The 16,848-nt window shown below is 33.7% G+C and overlaps 1 protein-coding gene and 1 long non-coding RNA gene across 11 annotated transcripts in view; one reads left to right on the top strand and one right to left on the bottom strand.

Moving 5' to 3' along the window:
* Positions 1-16,848, bottom strand: part of CHL1 (cell adhesion molecule L1 like) — a 231,822-nt gene that overhangs the window by 11,496 nt on the left and 203,478 nt on the right. For 9 of the 10 annotated variants that reach the window (XM_039355679.1, XM_039355670.1, XM_039355671.1 and 6 more), the window contains 5 exons: positions 11,257-11,372; positions 10,762-10,966; positions 9,446-9,568; positions 7,798-7,977; positions 792-950 (listed from right to left, as the gene is read on the bottom strand). In XM_039355679.1, the coding sequence (XP_039211613.1) occupies positions 792-950; positions 7,798-7,977; positions 9,446-9,568; positions 10,762-10,966; positions 11,257-11,372 (783 nt within the window). The remainder of the gene's footprint in view (positions 1-791; positions 951-7,797; positions 7,978-9,445; positions 9,569-10,761; positions 10,967-11,256; positions 11,373-16,848) is intronic. The other variant, XM_039355680.1, reaches the window with a different exon arrangement.
* Positions 1-16,848, top strand: part of LOC120313601 — an 80,720-nt gene that overhangs the window by 52,191 nt on the left and 11,681 nt on the right. The window contains exon 3 of the long non-coding RNA XR_005558189.1: positions 386-419. This is a non-coding gene — a long non-coding RNA (uncharacterized LOC120313601). The remainder of the gene's footprint in view (positions 1-385; positions 420-16,848) is intronic.

Here is a 16,848-nt window from a genome sequence, read left to right as displayed (position 1 = left end):
CAGAAATCTGACGTATTGTCTGATATCTATCTTTCACTCCAGAATTGTACTGGGAGAAATATTTTCCCTCCTTATATTATTTTAATCTTCTACAAAATTTTAATTTTGTCCAATAGCACTTGCAGAAACTGAGAACACACGTGTCTCTGCAACATATTCCTGGTACTTGCACAGAGGTTTTCTGTTTTCCACAGTAAAATGCTGGAACAACTTTATGCCAATTTAATCTAAGAATTATCACACCTGAATTGCAAAAATCTAAAGACTTCAGATTGCAGAAAATTATACAGAAAATTAACTCTTTGCTGCCATCCAGTGGTTTTGTTACATTTTGCAGTCCAGGCATGGTAGTCCTAATTACTCTTTATTTTTTCTTCCTACATAGATTTGGAATTATTAACGGAAACTTGCTACTAAAGGTAAAGCAGAAAAACTTGTGGTGGAATGGGACTGATTACATTCATACTAACATTTATCGCAAAGATAATTTGCAATTCTCAGTTTAACATTCAAAATATTAAGAGAAGTCTACATTTCCTGTACCAGATTTGGCCCCAGCAATACTTCTGGAAATTACAGTATAGTGTTTGAGGATTATGAACTGGGAAACTACTTTTTTCTTTTGTTGAAATCAACAATGAAAATCCAATTATAATAGATGCAGTGAGTTCTGACTATATAACTGTTTCATGTTACAATTATACAGTCTATAATACTAATATGCAGTGGCTAAAGTTTTTTTTTTTTTTGTGAGAATCACGGTCATCTTAGAGGCCTTAAGAATTTCTCACCTCTCCCCCTGGTCTCAATTACATCTGCAGAAATGCTATTATTATCAACCCAATTCTTAGTCATTAGTCGTATTGTGTTTGCAGTTCCAGGATCAAGTGCCTCAACAGGCTGACTCTTTGGGCTGGGCTTAACTTCAGTAATCTTCCCGACAGCTTTACCTATGGAATGCACAGAGTCAAGTCAAATAGGTGAATTGGGTGAGGGCCTCAGGATATAAAATTACACAATCAGTACCAGTTAATATTATTAGGTAAAGCATTTATCCTTAGAGAATTTCACAATTATTACAAGGGATCATTTAGGGTAATGATCCTATATGACACATTACTATTCATGTAGTGTATGTTCTAAATTGTATTTATTTTAATAGAAGCTAGTTATTTAAATTACTGGATAATTTAGCCCAGTTTCTACAAATTCAAGAAAAATACCTTATTCTAATAATATTCATTGATTTATTGAACATATTTAAATATCCAAATAAATTATGTTTATATAAATAAATGGCAAAATTAATGTTGCACAGAATTTCAATAAAACAGTTACATTTAAACTTATATTCTAGCTAATAAATAAATGCTAATATGCATTTTTCCCCTTTAAAAACTCAGCTATCTAAATTGTTTCAACTTGGTTGCAAACAAATCAAATGGTTGATATAGAATTACATCAAAATCCAATCTATAGTTGAGTATAATGAAATATTTTACATTAAAGAAGTCAAATTAACATAATTATATGGTAGTGCTTCAGTGAAATGTTAATTAATATGACTAATTAAAATGAAATTTTAAAAGTTATAAGGTTTGGCTCATCTTAGTAAACTGAACTAAAATTCTCTATTAAAACAAGTATCCAAATAATGAGTCAGCAATTCCTCTAATAAAATTATCATTGAAAAAAAAAAAGCAAGTGTCTTGTGGGGTTCTTAAGGTAAGGTTTCATAGCAGAGTACATAACTGAGGGGTCCTTGGTGCTCTCTGAGCTTGTTTGTTTTCTTGGAGATGTTTCATTACTCAAACTGGGTAACATCATCAATGTTTGATGCTACCTAGTTTGAGTAATGAAACATTTCCAAGAAAACAAGCATTTTCAGAGAGCACCAAGAGCCCTCATGTCAACCCTCATGTCAAACAGTCTCCTTTATTGGAGTACCTGATAACTGAAGTTTCAGTACTACATTTCAGCTTGGGCATGGCCAAGAGCCCTTCAAAAAATTGCCATCAGATTCTCTCATTAATATGGAGGAAAAAGAAAATGCATGATAAATTATTTTATTTAAATTGATTTAATACAAATTAGATTCTAATGCAGGGATAGTCAGCCTTGGCTCTTTTATGACTCGTGGACTTCAACTCCCAGAATTCCTGAGCCAGCTAGCTGGCTCAGGAATTCTGGGAATTGAAGTCCATGAGTCATAAAAGAGCCAAGGTTGACTACCCCTGTATTCTAATGCAATGTAAATTAAATCAAATTCAGTTTCTCTCTTAATATTGCCTACTTTTCTGCCTTGGTTATATCTCCTGCTGTCTGATTCCGATACACCATTCAAAGGTGGAACACAGCCATCAATCCAAGAAGCACTGGGAATCCTGGATTTATGTCATAATACATTTGTTAATTTTTAAAGGCACTTTCATAAGGCACTTTCTGGTTTCTGCTGTAACAGAGTAGTGGTTCCCTCACTAATTAATTATTTTACCTCTGTTTCATGAATGAAATGAAAAGTTAGCATGTAATTTTATTCTTTTGATGCTTTTAATCTATTTTATATTATATTGGGACAGTACTGTATAATTTTTAAGAGGAAACAAAAAAGATGAATATTTACATCCTAGAAAGGAAACCTGCATATTATTTAACTTTTTAATCTTCATTAAATAAGATTTCCTAAATATTTTAAGTATTCTTTTTTTAAGGAATTATTTATTTTGCTTTATTTGCTCAGTCTATCTAATATTGCAACCTGAAGTACAATGTATCTATTAGAACAGATAGTTATTAGTTCACAGATATAGTGGAGCTTGCAAACTCTTAGATAATTTGCATGTGCGATGCAGAAGCAATGATTATTAGTTCTGGAATAAGCAAGCAAGCAAATAGTAGCTTCAAGAATTAACACTCAGAAGATAACTGAAAGGGAAAAAAGAGAAAAGATTAAAAATGGTTGGATACAGACAAAACAGCAGAATATTACAAGGTTTTCCAAAACAATTATTTATCAATTACAGCCTGTACTTTAATTATGATAGTGCCAGAGAGAATTAAAGGAATACAGTATGTTGATTGGTGCATTAAACCATCATTTGATGAGAAGGGTTTAACATAATTAAAACTATCTTGCAGAATTGATGTTGCTAAATTAATTCCATGAAGCTGAAACTACATTTCTAATCACAGGTCATTGCAAGTTATTTTTCCCCTAAATGCACAAAGTAGTACACTTGATATAAATGTTTTCTGAAAGGTAACAAGGAGAAAATGTATTATGTCAATTTCTGTCATTTCAAATAATCCAAACTATTTAAAGCTGTCAGATACACAGGATTACAAACTGAAAGGAACAGGAGGCTCCCTCCAGTTCTGAAACCACTTTGTCAGGCACATTAAAGCTGCTGAAGTAACTGGAAATTAAGCATGCTCCATCAATTGCTTTAGACATCACATTTCAACAGACATTGCCAATAATAATGTTTCTGTGATAACATTCCTTACAGATGTTCAAAGCATTGTGACCTTGAAACATTTTGACTCTTTTCTGTAATTCAAGATATCGTAGTATCACAGTCAAGGCAAAATGGACTATTTTGTTTCAGTCTTAAAATAAAAGCTACATATTTAGAAGATTGCTATTTCAAATTTTTCTTACTGGCCTAAGCACTAAGGTTGAACAACTGTGGTCTTTTTATGATTGAATTACTTTGAATCTTTTGAGATCTTTTCTAGCTTAGCCATTATAGCAGAGACTCTACTGATGTTGATGGGTTGATGTTGAGATGAAGGAAACTGGAAAGAGCAACAAGATACAGCTAGTCTTCAACGATGATGGCAGTTGAGGATGAGTTGTTGCTGCTAGGTGGGTGAGGGGGTGCCCCGTAGGTCCTGGGGTTGCATGAGGGTACAAGGGATGGTCAGAGAGGGTGCATAAGATTGCAATAACACTTCAAGAAGGTGCAGTGTAGATTAGGGACAGTTGCAAGGGTGTGACTGAGTCACAGTGATGGTCAGGATTTGAGTGACTGGTGTGGCACAAACACAGAAGGACATATCCCAGTGACTTGTGACTTTCCTTGCTGGCTTCCTAATTGACTTTCTGGGAAACCAGGAGGGAAGGTTGCAAATGGAGATCACATGGCCTCAGATCACTGCAACTGTTTTTTAAATGCGAACTGGTTCCAAACACCCAGATCATGATCACATGATCATGGGGTGCTAGGATGCCTGGATCTCCAAGGGCATTTGTTCAGCATTGTTGTAATTTGCTGAATGAATGAACATAGGTCAAGGACTGGCTGTAGAAGATATCTCACATCTGCATACCTCCCAATTATTGCTATTTCTTTTTCTTTTCTTTTTTTTTAAAAAAAAGCTTTGCTAAAGATCTGCAAATCTAACAATTGTTTAACTAATGTATGAAAATCTAAAGACTGTTGGCATGATGTTGCACGCTATTATCTGCATGCTCTTATAATTAGTTTGCAAAAAGTATTTTGATTATGGATCGTTTGCTGAGCTTTACTAAGGCATGTACATTTTGTACATGTTTATTTTTTTGTCTTGCTGATGTTGAATTTTCAAGAAACAAATATTGAGATGCCTTGGGATGTGTTTATGTATGTGCATGCTTCTCTAAGCATAATCTTGTTGCTTTAATCTTAATATTTATGCTGTTATACTCCAGCAAACCTTTTTTGCAGGTTTGGAGGAGAATCTGTCTATCTATCTATCTATCTATCTATCTATCTATCTATCTATCTATCCATCCATCCATCATCATCTATGTATATCCATCTACCTATCTATCCATCTATCATCCATCAGTTCAGTGAAGTGCTTGATTCAAAATGTCTCCAAAAAAAGCTTTCCCTGGATCACTTTTACTAAAGTCATAATGAAGTCAAACAAAAAGAAAATAAAAGGATATCATAAAGCTGTTTAAAGACTTAATAAAATAGAAATGAGGCTGCTGCACCACAGATATCCAATTAATATTAACTGCTGGATAAGGAGATTTTGATACAAGTTTTGGGTTTTTATAGAAAATTCACATTAATATTCAGACATATTTCCCTCTGTAAGATCTCTGCAAAGATTTGATTAATGTATAAATCCACTAAGGATAGCCTAGTACTTCGTTTTAGAGTTATATTTCTTACCTGGAGAAGATAAATAATGTATCTATGTATACATTGCAGTATGCAAGAGTAGTTTGAAAAGATAAAAATATGAAGAACTTTAAGAAGTAAAGGAAGATACATAACACATTAGTAGCAAAATATTTTAGGGAATATATTAAAGGTCACTAAAGTACAATTATTAGCTTAAGAAATCCACAAGCAGTTGGGTTAAAATTTTATTTTTAATACCCAAAAAGTAAGAACTAAGAATAAAATCAACAGGCCATCAGCTTTTTTTCATTTTTCTTTTATATCAAAGAACTGATATAAACATTAAATACCAAATTGTAAGTCTAGATTTTTCTTGAGTTTGGAACCTTACAAATATGAATGATACTTTGGAGACAAAGTAACCCAACAATGAACAATTTTACTATTTCCCCATGGTACAACAGTTAAGATTCATCTTTATTACAAAATGTTTTGAGTAACAATTTAATACAACAAATGGAAATCTATATACTATGTACTATCCATCCATCCATCCATCCATCCATCTGATATTTGAAGACTTCCCATTTCACATCAATGATTCTGGATGGTGTACAGAGATTAAAAATATCACAACAATATATACCCATCATGCTCAGTTAAACAATAGACCTTATAAACAAAAAGTCACTTCTCCAACAGAGCTTACCAACTGCCTGGCTCAAATATCTGAAGACAGATATTACACCTCCTCTTGATTTTCTCTTTTGAGAGCTAAATAAATTCAGTACCTTTAATCATCCCTCACATGACTTGGTTTTCAGTCCCTTTATGTAGCCTGCTCTGAATTTGTTCTGCATTGCCAATAGCCTGTTAAAGCTGTGGTGTCAATAATTGGACACAGTATTTCAAATAGGGCCTGACCAAGTCAAAGTAGAGTGTGACAATTACTGTGAAATTTAACAGGGGCCCCTGTTAAACAAATCTTAGCCCAATCAAATCAGCCAAACCAAAAAGCAACCATTGTTATGATGTGCTAATATTGCTATTCCCTTTATGCTTGAAAGATTCAACTACATCTTCCAGGGGGAAGTTTCAGTTTCTGATTTAAATGGAATGTATGCACCCCATTCTAATAAGATAACTTATTAAGTGAAAGAAAATATTTGACTGTTCCCTGTCAACACTGTTATTGTATGTTATTCACACTGATGAACTTGGGCATTTTTTATTTAGCTCATTCTGTCTGGCAAATTGGTATGCCAATCTCACTTAATTTTACCAATTAATATCTAGTTGGTTCTACAGCTATAGAGACAGAGTTGTAAGTCATCCATCTGATTGTATTTCAGCTGAATGATGGATGTAATTGTGCTAATGGGACTTTAATTGGAAATTAAATGGTTCATCTAGTGAACCCCAGAATGTTATAGTTTAAAGAAATGCAATTAAATATGGGCTTCCATTTGTATATTAAAAGCGATGCTCTGTTGCAGCAAATATTGTCAAATTAAATATAATTATATTTTTGATTATTACAACAATAGACCTATGTGGTATCATTTTCTCCTTTATAACCAAGATTATTTAGCTCAGTAAGACTGCATAAAGTTACAGAGATTTGCTTAAAGAAGCGATCTGAATTGAGGAGATGACCTAATCTAATTTCCTGAATCAAAGGAGCTTTTCCACACTGATGGATTTTCTTTTCTGCAGTCTATGATTGGAAAAAAGAAAGTGCCATGATGCTACTAGTTTTCCTCAATTGCTCATCACCTAGAGAACATGTGGCATAACCAAGGGCCATCAAAAGAGCTTCTCTGTGCCATTGACTGTTCTCAAGTGGTTGACAGAGGACTATGGAGGACACCTTGTAGCCCACTGTAGAAGTGATCAACTGAAAGATTCCCATGAGTGCTGGGGGAATTTTGAGTGGATCAACTTCAGCATGTACCATGGGACTTCCTACAGTCTGCACTGGAGCCACCCATTCTGGAAAATCCTTAGCATGCAATTTTCTGCACTTTCCAGAAAATTCAAGTCTGACCAGAACTTATCTGAAAGCTCTGTGGCTAACTCTTCAAGAGAAAGCTCTTTCAGACCTCTCCTGTAACATTTGCTGAAAAAGACTATTGTCAGCCTTCTCCTTTAATGTGGAGGAGAAAATATGAGAGTAGCTCTGAAACAGAAAGCAGTGAAGCAATATAGGTGCTTACCTGGACCTTAGTAGTAAGATGCCACAGTTATATATCCCTTCTTTGGGATCTTATGTAAGTGACAAGATCATTACTGCATGAAGGATTTTTGAGGAGTGTTTCATTTGTCATTTTGTTGAAATAAAACATGGCTTTTAAGCTTTGCACAACCTAATATTCATGGTATTCAACTACTTACATTAACAAGTGTACAAGTCAAAATGAATCCATGTCTTCACAACATTATCATAGGAAGCCATTTTGCAAATATACAGTATATTCAGAGAAAAGAAAAAGACCAAATGGCTGATGAGGAATAGTTTTAGTAGATAATGATATGCAACCTTCTGAAGCCTTAAGTATCAGCCTTTTAATAATAAGCACTATTTCCTTTCCTACTGATTAATTTTCCCTTTGGTTCAATACCCAGATGTTACGATTAAGATTAGATTTGTAGACATTCAACCCTGCTTTTAACTTACTGCCTTGGTTTACTGTTATTCCTTCCTCTGTGATAGGTTTTCCACATCCTTGCACTGTACAGGCCCTTGCATAGAACTTATATTTTGTGCTGAGGCTTAAGTTAGACAATCGGAAGCTTAATGATGATGAATTGGTAATGCTGATTTCATGCAAAGGCCCAATGTTGTCAGTCTCATTAACTGAAAAACAAAAGAATAAGCAGATACTGTTTAGTCAGACATCAACATTAGAAATCAGTTTATTTGTTAAAAATCTACCTTGTATGCCAACTTTATATTTCACCAATGTACAACATAAAACATTTGAATTGTTATAATATAATATAATATAAATATATATATATATATATATGTGTGTGTGTGTGTGTGTGTGTGTGTGTGTGTGTGTGTGTTTTCTGAGGTTTTCGCGGGTATTTGTATGTAGGTCTTTGGTTGTTCGGGTTTTCTCCTGCGTAAAATTGGAAGTGTCTTGGCGACGTTTTGACAAAGTCCCATTCGTCATCTTCAGGCTGGTGTTTTCAGCTTCGTGCTTTGAGCAGCAAATATATATATATATATATATATATATATATATATATATATATATATATATATATATATATATATATGATATGTATGTGCGTGTATAACACATTGTATTATACAGTTTAATTACTACAAAACAAAATATCTAGTGAAAATTTTGCTGTAAGCAGAACTTGAATCTAAATAAAATTTACATGTAAAATATTAAAAATCATGATACAGATTTTTGAACATTTTATTTGTTTATTTATTTGTTTGTTTATTTATTTATTTGCTGATCATCTCATAGCAACCAATTCTACAACTGAACTTGGAATATTTGCCTAAAATAATAGGTAATGAGAATCCAAGGCCATGATCTATCCAGTTCCTCCACAGTTTGTTTGTATTTTAATTTATATTCAATAGACTTCCACCACCAAATACGAAAGGAAAACACATCAAATATGTGTTTGCCTGATTTGCATATCTATGCATTTTTTTCAGTCATGGAGGTGCAACTATATTCCATTAAAAAACAGATTAATTTGATTTGTCAGTCAATGTACTAGCATTACTAGTGAGATTATGTAATTTTGGGAACTCTTGGAAGGTACTGCAACACATGCTTTAGAATATGGCTTATATACTAAGCATACTTAGTACACTTAACCCTATATTCTATCATTCTTCCCTCAACTCACACTGTTAACTATCTGCTTGCATCTTCCTTTGTTATTAGGCAAATGTGGATTTGGAAGAAAAAGACAAATTCCCCTATAAAGATGATACAGTAAGATAATTTTAATGCAGTATAAAAGAAGGTAAAAATATATCTAGCTATATGAGGCTAAAACATATATTTTCAACTCATGACTTCAGTCAGTCAGTCTGCTAATCTTTAATAAAGATTTACAGCAGGAATGTTAGGACCCCTTAATGTCTCTGCTGTGCCCAATTAAAATTTAAAATATAGGATTCTGTATTTTTTTAAAAAAGAAAAATAGCTAAGAAAGGGTTTTCCTGTTGAAAAAATAAGGGAGGAAACAATTTCCCTCATATTTCAACATCAGTTAAGAATGATCTGCCTTAAATAAATGTTTTTTTAAATCCTAAATCGAAAGTAGAATATTTGTATACTTACTCATTTGGTATTGCAATGTGTATCCAGTAATGAATCCATTAGGTTTCTTCGGTGGTCCCCATGATAATGTTACTGAGTCTTTATCAAAATTTAGTATTTTTAGAAAGTGTGGTTTTTCTGGGACTGTAAAATACATATGTAAAAAATTGATCATGAATACACTTTTATTCATTTGTTCTTATAAAATTTATCCATATAGGAAATGTATCTAGATATAGAATAAAATAAGATAATATAAAAACAAAGCAAGTAAATATTAGTCACTCATTTCATCCCTACATATTATTGAAAATGCAGGCAACTTTTCAAAATATATCTTATTGGTTAAGTAAAATGAATATGATGTTTTTCAGGTTCTTAAAATTTGAATTGAACTAGCTTGGAACATTTTGAATATACTACCCTCTGTTTGAAAGTTAGCTAAGTATTCAGCTTTGGAAAGATAAATACTATTTTATCAGATGATTTCATTCACCATTTTCATAGATTTTGGGGAAATCTAAGAAATGTAGAAAACATAAGAGATTTGTACTTTCTTCTTTCCCCAATTCTTCTTCTGTTTGAAATCAAGTTAGTCATTCTTCCTGTCTCCTGCCATTAGTCAGCATGGGTTTATGGGCTCTTGAATCTGCACTTGAGAAGGAATGTGTGTTGTATTAAAGATATTAAGAAATTTGCAAGAAATCATGGCATATGCTTTCAGTAGTACCTCTCTACTTCTAACTGTTGAAAGAAAAATCAGCTCCAGTTCCAAGCCGAGAGTAAGATGCTGGAAATAAATATCCATTCAAAATCTTCTAATAACTGGTCTTTTTGCTTGAGGGCTTTTTTCTTATAGCAAGAAGACTGGGGCTGTTTCCTGCCATTGTTAAGATTATTTTTCCATTTCTCCTTTAGGAGAAATATTCTATCCCGCCTCTTTTTTTAATATTAAAAATAAAGAATATTTTAATCTGGGGAGGGGGGCCTTCCTTCATAACAATTAATGTTTGACTCCATTGACAGTTTTTGTAACTCATTGGAGATCTTATCTAATTTCTAATTAGGTTCTTAGAAAATTCCAAGGAATAATAAGCAATACACTTTTATCAAGCACAATAATAACTCTAGTGTGTATAATGAATATATAATTGCAGTGACCAACAATAAAAACTCCCTTTTAAAAGTCAGATATTACTTTGATATCTCCAACTGTGAGAATGCCCAGATAAGGAGACAGTGACACACAATCAAGTCAGTTGCAAAGGGAAAAATGCAGTTACAAAAGTTAGCCATTCTTTCCTTTTTATTCCCCCCCTCCCTTTTTCCAGCTTTACCTCCTTCTGGGGTTCGGAATTCATATGCAATGCTTTCGGGTCCATTTCCTTTGGAATTAAAAGCTAAGATGGTTAAGTGGTAAATACTAAAAGGCTCTAAACCAGGAATCATTCCATCATTTCGGTCTGCTTTAAATGTCAAGGAGTGTTTCTCTGGGTGATGGTTTTTTTCATCCAGACGGTTTCGGATTTTCCACCAGTTGATCTACAGAAGGGATATTTGCAGAGAGCAGATGTGACTCTTTGACAGCATTCACACCATTTAATCACCAACATGCATCCATAAAGAGACACACACACACACATACACACTTGCATAACCTAGCCAAAGGTTAAAATTAGATAAATAGGCTTGCATTTTGTAGAAATGCATCATCTAGTTCTTTTACTGATCTGTTTAAACTGATGTTCAAACCCAAGCATTCTACAAAATCATATTTATAATTCAAGGAGTCAAGGTAAACTGTGGGAAAGCACAGGGAGAACAACATCCACCTTATATCCTCTAAGGTGTCCACGGACCCGATCTTTTGGAATTGTGGACCAGATGACTTTCGCCAGACTGCTATTGATGACTTGAACAATTACATTTGAAGGAGCTGCTTCTGGAACTGAACACAGAGGAAGACAACATTTATATAATATCCTCTATTCAGCAGACAGTAGGAGGTTTTTACTTTGTGCTTACATGAATTGTAAGTTTAGCATAACGTTCAACCATCCTCAATCTCAGAGGATCTCCTTTGGAAGTGAAAGAGAGTTAATGGACTAGAATTTCAAACCGCTCCAGGCAATTCTGAGATGACAGATATGATATCTTCCTCACACTTCATTAACACATTAATAAATGGAGCAGAGACTCCTCTGGGTTTAGATTTAGGCCTATGACAGCCATTTGATAACCTGGATTTAAAATGATGGGGCAGTATAATGAAAAGCCACACATATAATCATATGCCAATAATAGTAGTGTAATATATCTGATAGCATCTAGCCTAAGCCTTAATGTATGGGCATATATTAGAGCTAGAGCATTAAGCTGGGATTTACTCCAATTGAAGTTAGTGGGACATGCCTTGGAACAAATAGAATTTGACTTTATTTTTTTTTTATTGAAAATTTTTATTTTTTAAAACATACAATCATTTATAAAAATACAATAAAATTTTAAAATAGAGACCCCCCCCTTACCCTCCCTCCCACCCCCACCCCCCCTCCCTTCACTTCCCAGAGCAGAATACAGGGTTAAGAAAAAAAAAAGAAAAAAAAATATAATAATTTAAAAAAAAGAAAAAAAAAGAGAAAGAAAAAAAATATCATAATTAACCTTTAACTCCATAACTTATAAAACAATTCTCTATATTTGATATTCATTCATAAAATAAATAAAACTTTTTAATTCCATATTTTTTCTGAATATAATCTATCCACCTTCCCCATACAGTAATATATCTTTCTTGTGTATGATCCTTTAAATAAGCAGAAATTTTTGCCATTTCTGCAAAACTAGATACTTTAAATATCCATTCTTCTAAAGTAGGCAAAGAATCTTTCTTCCAATATAGACCTACTAGTAACCTTGCTGCAGTTAATAAATTCAACATCAAAGTAGTTTCTTTTTCATTTAAGTCAACAAAAATACCAAGTAAAAATAGTTGAGGAGTAAACTTTATCTTCTTTCTAAAAATCTTTTGAATGTTCCACCAAATCATAATCCAAAAAGCCTTTACTTTTTTACAATTCCACCAAATATGAAAGTATGTCGCATCATTATTGCCACATCTCCAACATTTGGGCTGTATGTTGGAATACATACAAGATAATTTTTTAGGATCTAAATGCCATCTATAAAACATTTTATAAAAATTTTCTCTCAAATTTTGAGCTTGTGTAAATTTAACATTTCTTATCCAAATTATCTCCCATAAATCCAATGAGATCGGCTCCTGTATATTCTGAGCCCATTTAATCATACAATCTTTAACCAATTCTGTTTCCGAATCTAACTCTAATAAAACATTATATATTCTTTTTATATGAGCCGGACCTTGGTTTTTAATCTGAATAACTATCTTCTAGTGTTATTTCCTCTTTCTTGTCTACAGTCCATCTATCCATTATTTGTAAATATTGAAACCATGACTGTAGAATATTTTGCTGCCTTAATACATCTAGGGATTTCAAATGCCAATTCGAACCAGAACAAATTAACAATTCTTTATATGAAATTTTATCAAAATTTGTCCCCTTAGAGGTTCCCTCAATTGCATGTCTGGGAATCCCCCAGATAGGTATTTTATAATTTAATCTATAATAATACTTCTTCCAAACACGAAGTAAGGCATTCCTCAAAATATGTGATTTAAAAGTCCGATCAACTTTCTTATTAAAAATTAAATATGCATGCCAACCATATATTAAATCCCAACCTTCCAAAAAAAGAATATCCATATTTGTTAAATTAAGCCAATCACTTAACCAAGTTAGGGCGGCTGCATCATAATATAATTTCAAATTGGGTGCCTTAAGTCCCCCTCTTTCTCGAGCATCCTGTAATATCTTAAATTTAACCCTTGGTTTCTTCCCGGCCCATATAAAATTATTGATACCCTTTTGCCATTCCTCCAAATTTGCCTCTTTTTTAAGAATAGGTATCATCTGAAACAAAAAAAGAAACTTTGGTAGAACATTCATTTTTACAGCTGAAATTCTCCCCAACAATGACAATTGCAATTTTTTCCAATCTATTAAATCCTTTTGGACTTTTGCCCATAGTGGTTCATAATTGTTCTTGTACAATTTTCCATTTGAAGCAGTTAGATATACTCCCAAGTATTTAACCTTTTTTACCATCTGAAAACCTGTGGCTTTAATCAAACTTTCCCTTTCTTTAACTGACATATTCTTAGATAATATCTTAGTCTTATAATTATTAACTTTAAAACCAGAAACATTCCCATACTGTGTTATAAGTTCTAATAAACCATCAATCGCCTGATTCGGCTGTTCCAAAATTAAAACCAAATCATCCGCAAATGCCCGCAATTTATACTCATTCTTCCTTATCTTTACACCCTTAACTAACTTCGATTCCCGAATCTGAATCAATAAAATTTCCAATGTTAAAACAAATAACAATGGGGATAATGGACATCCTTGTCTTGTCCCTTTTTGAATATTGAAATTCTCAGTCAATCCCCCATTTACAACAATTTGTGCAGATTGCTGCTGATATATAGCTTTAAGTGCATGTAAAAAATTATCCCCAAAATTCATTTTCTCTACCAAAGAAAATAAAAATTGCCAGTCCAATTGATCAAAAGCTTTTTCAGCGTCCAAAAAGATAAAAGCCACAGGAATCTGATTATTCTTATCCAAGTACTCAATTAAGTTAATAATTTGTCTAACATTATGTTTCATATATCTCCCTGTTATAAATCCTGCTTGATCACTATGAATCAAGTCTTTCATAACCTGCATTAATCTATTTGCCAAAATTTTTGTAAAGATCTTATAATCAACATTCAATAATGAAATTGGCCTATAATTCTTAGGCTCTGTAAGATCCTGATCTTCCTTCGGTGATCAGTGATATAAAAGCTCTTTTCCAAGAAGGAGGAACTTGCATACCCAACAAAATACTATTAAAGAGTTCCTTTAGTGGCTCTATCATTTCTTCAGATAAAATCTTATAATACCTAGAAGTCAGTCCATCTGTTCCAGGAGACTTTCCAACCTTTAACTGCTTAATAGCTAAGCCAATTTCCTCCACAGTAATTAAACTATTCATCCCATTTTGTTGTTCCTCTGAAAGTCTAGGAAAATGTACTGATTGTAAATATTTATCTATATCCAAACCCCTTATATTATCACTTGAATATAATTTTGTGTAAAAGTCCAAAAAGCTTTTTTTAATCAAATCTTGCTGAAAAACCTCAGTACCTTTATATTTTACTTTCTCTATAATTCTAGCTTTCTGTTTCTTTCGTAACTGATAAGCCAACCACCTCCCAGGCTTATTCACATTGCAAAAAGTATTATGTCTCATATACGACAGATTGGTAGCCACCTGATCTGCCATCAACATGTTAAATTGTTCCTTAAGCATCTTTATAGATACCTTTAAATTATTATCAGTAGGGTTAAGAACCAACTCTTGTTCTTTTGATTTGATCTCTTCTTCTATTTCTCTACGTCTTTGTGACCCTTTTTCCCTAAAAACTTTATTCAATTGAATCAAAATTCCCCTCATATATGCTTTACTAGCGTCCCACACCATAGACATCGATGTTCCCTTATTCATATTTATAGTAAAAAAGTCCTTTAAATGTTCTTTACACTTTTGTACGAACTCCTCCCAATTAAATAAGTTCTCATTCAATCTCCAGGATCTTCTATTCCCGTCTTCCGAATATAACTCCATCCACACCGGACTATGATCTGACAATGTTCTAGGAAAAATTTTCACCTTCCTCACTCTAGGGAGGAAGTCACTAGTAATCAAAAAAAAAATCAATCCTTGAAAATGACTGGTGTCTATCAGAATAAAAGGTAAAGTCTCTATCACTTGTATTCCTTTCTCGCCAAATATCAATAAGCTCCAATTCTTCCTTCAAATCAAAGAAAGTCATAGGTAATTTAGTTTGAATAAAAGTTTTAGAGGAACTTCTTTTGTCTATAGTTGGGTCTAAAACCCCATTCCAGTCACCCATCAAAATTACCGATTTATAATCCAACTGAGATATCTTGCCATGCAGCAACTTATAAAATTGTTTCTGTTGTTGATTGGGAGCATATAGTCCAACAATAAGAACCTTTCGGCCTTGTAATAATAATTCCACAAAAAGTATCTTCCTTCAGAATCAACCTCAATTAGTTTAGCTGGAAAAGTTTTCTTCACATAAATTACCACTCCCCCTTTTTTCCCAGGGGCTGGAGCAGTAAAATGTGTGCCCAGACGGGAATTCATCAAAAATTTAGAATCCTTTAAAGTTATATGAGTCTCCTGCAAACATATCAAATCATTATTATGTTGTTTCAAATAATGGAAAATCTTTCTTCGTTTCTGGGACACGTTTAAGCCAATAACATTCCAGGTCAGGAACCTGACCATCTCCACCGGCCTGGAGCCTCTGGAGCATGGCCTGGGAGGGGCAAGACCAAAAAGATCTAGAATTTGACTTTATGAACTACAAATAGGAACTGCAACAAGAAAATCATTCTGAAGTTTAGTTCAAATCAGCCATTCCCTTTCTTTTCCAGTGAAAATTGGACCATAAGAAAGGCTGAATGCAAAAGAATTGTGGCCTTTGAACTATGGTGCTGGAGAAGACTCCTGCGAGTCCGCTGGACTGCAAGGCGATCAAACCGGTCAGTCCTAGAGGAGATCAACCCTGACTGCTCTTTAGAAGGCCAGATCCTGAAGTTGAAACTCAAGTACTTTGGCCACCTAATGAGAAGGAAGGACTCACTGGAGAAGAGCCTAATGCTGGGAAAGATTGAGGGCAATAGAAGAAGGGGACGACAGAGAATGAGGTGGCTAGATGGAGTCACTGAAGCAGTAGGTGTGAGCTTAAATGGACTCCAGAAGATGCAGAGGACAGGAAGGCCTGGAGGAATGTTGTCCATGGGGTCGCGATGGGTCGGACACAACTTCACAACTAACAACAAAAACAATCAGATTTCTGTGCTTTCTAAGCGGGTGCAGTCATTATCAAGATCCTGTATATTTCTTGTTTCTAACTATTGCCCATACTCTTGAAAATAGCAAAGTCATTAATATTGTGTTTCCCTTTTTCTCAGAATGCACTAGGCTAGAAAGTGGGAAACCGTGAGTTCAAGTACCACCTTAGCCATGAAAGCCCAGCTGGGTGAGCTTGGGCCAATCATTCTCTCTCAGCCCAGCCCATCTCACAGGGTTGTTGTTGTGGGGAAAACAGGAAGAGGAAGAGGTGCATTGGATATGTTTGTTGCCTTGAATTATTTCTAAAAATAATGAAGGTGGGATACAAATAAATACAATAAAATTAAATTAAAATAAAAATGCTGTGCAAACATCTTTCAGGCTATTGACTGCATATTAATTTA

Source organism: Crotalus tigris, unplaced genomic scaffold, assembly GCF_016545835.1.
Source record: "Crotalus tigris isolate CLP2741 ecotype Arizona unplaced genomic scaffold, ASM1654583v1 scf7180000018725.1201236, whole genome shotgun sequence".
In the NCBI taxonomy this organism is placed as follows: domain Eukaryota; kingdom Metazoa; phylum Chordata; class Lepidosauria; order Squamata; family Viperidae; genus Crotalus; species Crotalus tigris.
Note: the sequence above shows the minus strand (reverse complement) of the source record. Positions and strands in the feature narration are given on the sequence as shown.